Source organism: Coturnix japonica, unplaced genomic scaffold (assembly GCF_001577835.2).
Source record: "Coturnix japonica isolate 7356 unplaced genomic scaffold, Coturnix japonica 2.1 chrUnrandom566, whole genome shotgun sequence".
Taxonomy (NCBI): domain Eukaryota; kingdom Metazoa; phylum Chordata; class Aves; order Galliformes; family Phasianidae; genus Coturnix; species Coturnix japonica.
The window spans coordinates 1,582-4,324 of record NW_015439941.1 but is presented as its reverse complement, the minus strand read 5'-3'; the positions used below and the strand labels follow the sequence as shown (position 1 = coordinate 4,324).

At 56.4% G+C, this 2,743-nt stretch overlaps 1 protein-coding gene across 1 annotated transcript; it reads right to left on the bottom strand.

Annotated features, from left to right (window-relative positions):
• Nucleotides 1–440: 440 nt before the first annotated feature.
• Nucleotides 441–2,024, bottom strand: PAF1 (PAF1 homolog, Paf1/RNA polymerase II complex component). The gene is made up of 3 exons (XM_015850872.2): nucleotides 1,887–2,024; nucleotides 1,701–1,788; nucleotides 441–922 (listed from the first exon to the last, which is right to left on the bottom strand). The coding sequence occupies exons 1-3, from the start codon at nucleotides 1,911–1,913 to the stop codon at nucleotides 552–554; spliced, it is 486 nt and encodes a 161-aa protein (XP_015706358.1). The 5' UTR covers nucleotides 1,914–2,024; the 3' UTR covers nucleotides 441–551.
• Nucleotides 2,025–2,743: the final 719 nt, after the last annotated feature.

The following is a 2,743-nucleotide window of genomic DNA, read 5'->3' as shown; positions in this document are numbered from 1 at the left end:
CACTGGGGGGGCGTCCTTGGGGGGGTTATTATGGGCTCAATGGGGGGGCTTCCATTGGGGGCGGAGGTATCATTGCGGCTCCATTTGGGGGGGGGGAGTTATTTATGGGCTCCATGGGCGGGCGCGTCCATTGGAGCGGGGCGGTTATTATGGGGGCTCCATGGGCGGGGGGGGTATCATGGGCTCAATGGGGGGGGCTTCATGGGGGAGGTATTATGGGGGCTCTCATGGAGGGGTGCCCATCCTGGGGGGGCTTCATGAGGGCTCCATGGGAGGCTCTATAGGGGCCCCAGGAGGCTCTATGGGGGCTCCATGGGCTTCATTGGGTTTTATGGAGGGCTCCACTGGGGGCCCTCCATATTGGGGCTCCATTGAGGGGGGGGGGGCTTCCATGGGGGTGTCATGAGGGGTAATTAATGGGGCTTCATGGGGGGTTACAGGGGCTCCGATGGGGGGGGTATTATGGGGCTTTCACTGGGGCTTCATGGGGGTGTATGTGGCTCCATGGGGGGCTTCATGGGGGGGTTTGAGGTGCAGACCCCCCCCCATGATCAGTCGCTGGAGGAGTCCGAGGCTTCACTTGGACTCTCATCATCTGAAGCTTCACTGGGGCTCAGCCGGGGGCTGCGGGGCGGCCCCCCCTCACTCCCCCCCCCTTCCGACTCATCCTCCTCCTCATCTTCCTCTTCATCCTCATCGTCGTCGCTCCCAAAGATTTCTTCTTGATCTCGAGCTGCTCTGGCCGCGTCGCTGCCGCCCCTACGAGCCCCTCTGGCCTCTTCTTCCTCTTCATCTTCACCATCATCATCGCTACGGGCTGAACCTCCCTGCTCACTGCTGCTGCCACCGGAGCCTTCGGCCTCTTCTTCTTCCTCACCGCTCGCTGCCCCTTCGCTCTCGCTGCCCTTCTCCCTGTCTTCATCTATGGGGGAGATATCAGTGTTCAACGAGAGGTATCAGCCATCAAGGGGTGATATCAGTCATAAAGGGAAGATATCAGCCATAAAGGAGAGATATCAGCCATCAAGGGGAGATATAAGGGGGAGATAACAGCCATAAGGGGGTGATATCAGACATTGGGGGTGAGATATCAGCCATTAGGGGGGAGATATCAGTCATAAGGGAAGATATCAGCCATCAGGGGGGAGATATCAGCCATAAGGGGGAAGATATAAGGGGGAGATAACAGCCATAACGGGGAGATAACAGCCATAACGGGGAGATAACAGCCATAGGGGGTGAGATATCAGACATTAGGGGGGAGATATCAGCCATTAGGGGGAGATATCAGCCATTAAGGGGAAGATAGCAGTCATAAGGGGTGATATAAGCCATCAGGGGGGAGATATAAGGGGGAGATAGAAGGGGGAGATAACAGCCATAACGGGGTGATATCAGCCATAAGGGGGTGATATCAGACATTAGGGGGGAGATAACAGCCATAAGGGGGTGATATCAGACACTAGGAGGGAGATATCAGCCATAAGGGGGAGATATCAGGGGGAGATAACAGCCATAACGGGGTGATATCAGCCATAAGGGGGTGATATCAGACATTAGGGGGAGATATCAGACATTAGGGGGGTGATATCAGCAATAAGGGGGTGATATCAGTCATTAGGGGGGAGCTATCAGCCATCATGGCAGCCCCCCCCCCTTATCCCTCCCAATGAATGCTGCCTATCCCCAGCCCCCCTCACCTGAACCCTGTGCCTCCTTCTCAGCCTCCATTTCTTCCTCCTCCTCTTCCTCAGGCTCATGGTTCTCCAGCTGTGCTCTCCGTGCCTCCTATAGTTTAATGGGGGGGGGACACCATTCAGCTGCCCCCCAGGTTGGGGGCTGGAGGGTTAAAAGGGGTTTTGGGGGGGGGGAGTTGGGGGTCATACTTGTGCCTCTAATTCCTTCTCGTTCATATCACGGTGCTTCACCACCAGCACCGCGTTGGTGCCTGATTGAACCCCTGCCCTCGCACGGCGCTTGCTCAGCCGTACCCTGAAGGGTAGAGGGGGGATATGAGGGGATATAGGGGGATTTTGGGGCGGGAGCGTGGTGGGGATATGGTGGGGATATAGGGGGATATGGGGGAGATATAGGGGGATATTGGGGTGTGGTGGGGCATACTGGGGGAATGGGGTGTTGGTGGATGTTATAGGGGAATAATGGGTGCTGGTGGGGGGATTATGGGGGGATATTGGGGATATTGTGGGTGTTGGTAGGGGATATAGGGTATTGGGGTGGATTGGTGGGGAATATGGGAGGGATATTGGGTGCGGTGGGATATATACGGGGATAATGGGCGCGTGGGAGGGATTGGGGGGATATTGGGGGATATGGAGTGGTGGTGGGGATAATGGGGGAATATATGCGATGGTGGTGGGGCATAAGGGAAATATTGGGGGGATATAGGGGAGTTGGGGGTGGTGGTGGGAGATATAGAGGGCTGATTGGGGTGTTGGTGTGGTGATGGGGGATATAGGGCGTGGTGAGTGGGATATAGCAGGATGATTAGAGGGTAGTGGGGGATCATGGGGGGATATAGGGGGATATGGGGGGGTATTGGGGTGTTGGTGGGGATATGGGGGGATATAGGGATGGTGGTGGGGATATAGGGGAATATTGGGGGGATATAGGGGGATATTGGGGTGGTGGTGGGGATATAGGGGGATATGGGGGGATATAGGGAGGATATTGGGGGATATTGGGGTGATGGTGGGATTTTAGGGGGAATTGGGGTGGGTGTTGG

Coding starts and splice junctions, on each gene's coding strand:
- PAF1 (XM_015850872.2), bottom strand. CDS start 1,913: ATGAACGAGAAGGAATTAGAGGCACAA. Junction 1,789..1,886: donor AGAAGGAATTAGAGGCACAA/GTATGACCCCCA, acceptor ATTAAACTATAG/GAGGCACGGAGAGCACAGCT. Junction 923..1,700: donor GAAGGAGGCACAGGGTTCAG/GTGAGGGGGGCT, acceptor TCTCCCCCATAG/ATGAAGACAGGGAGAAGGGC.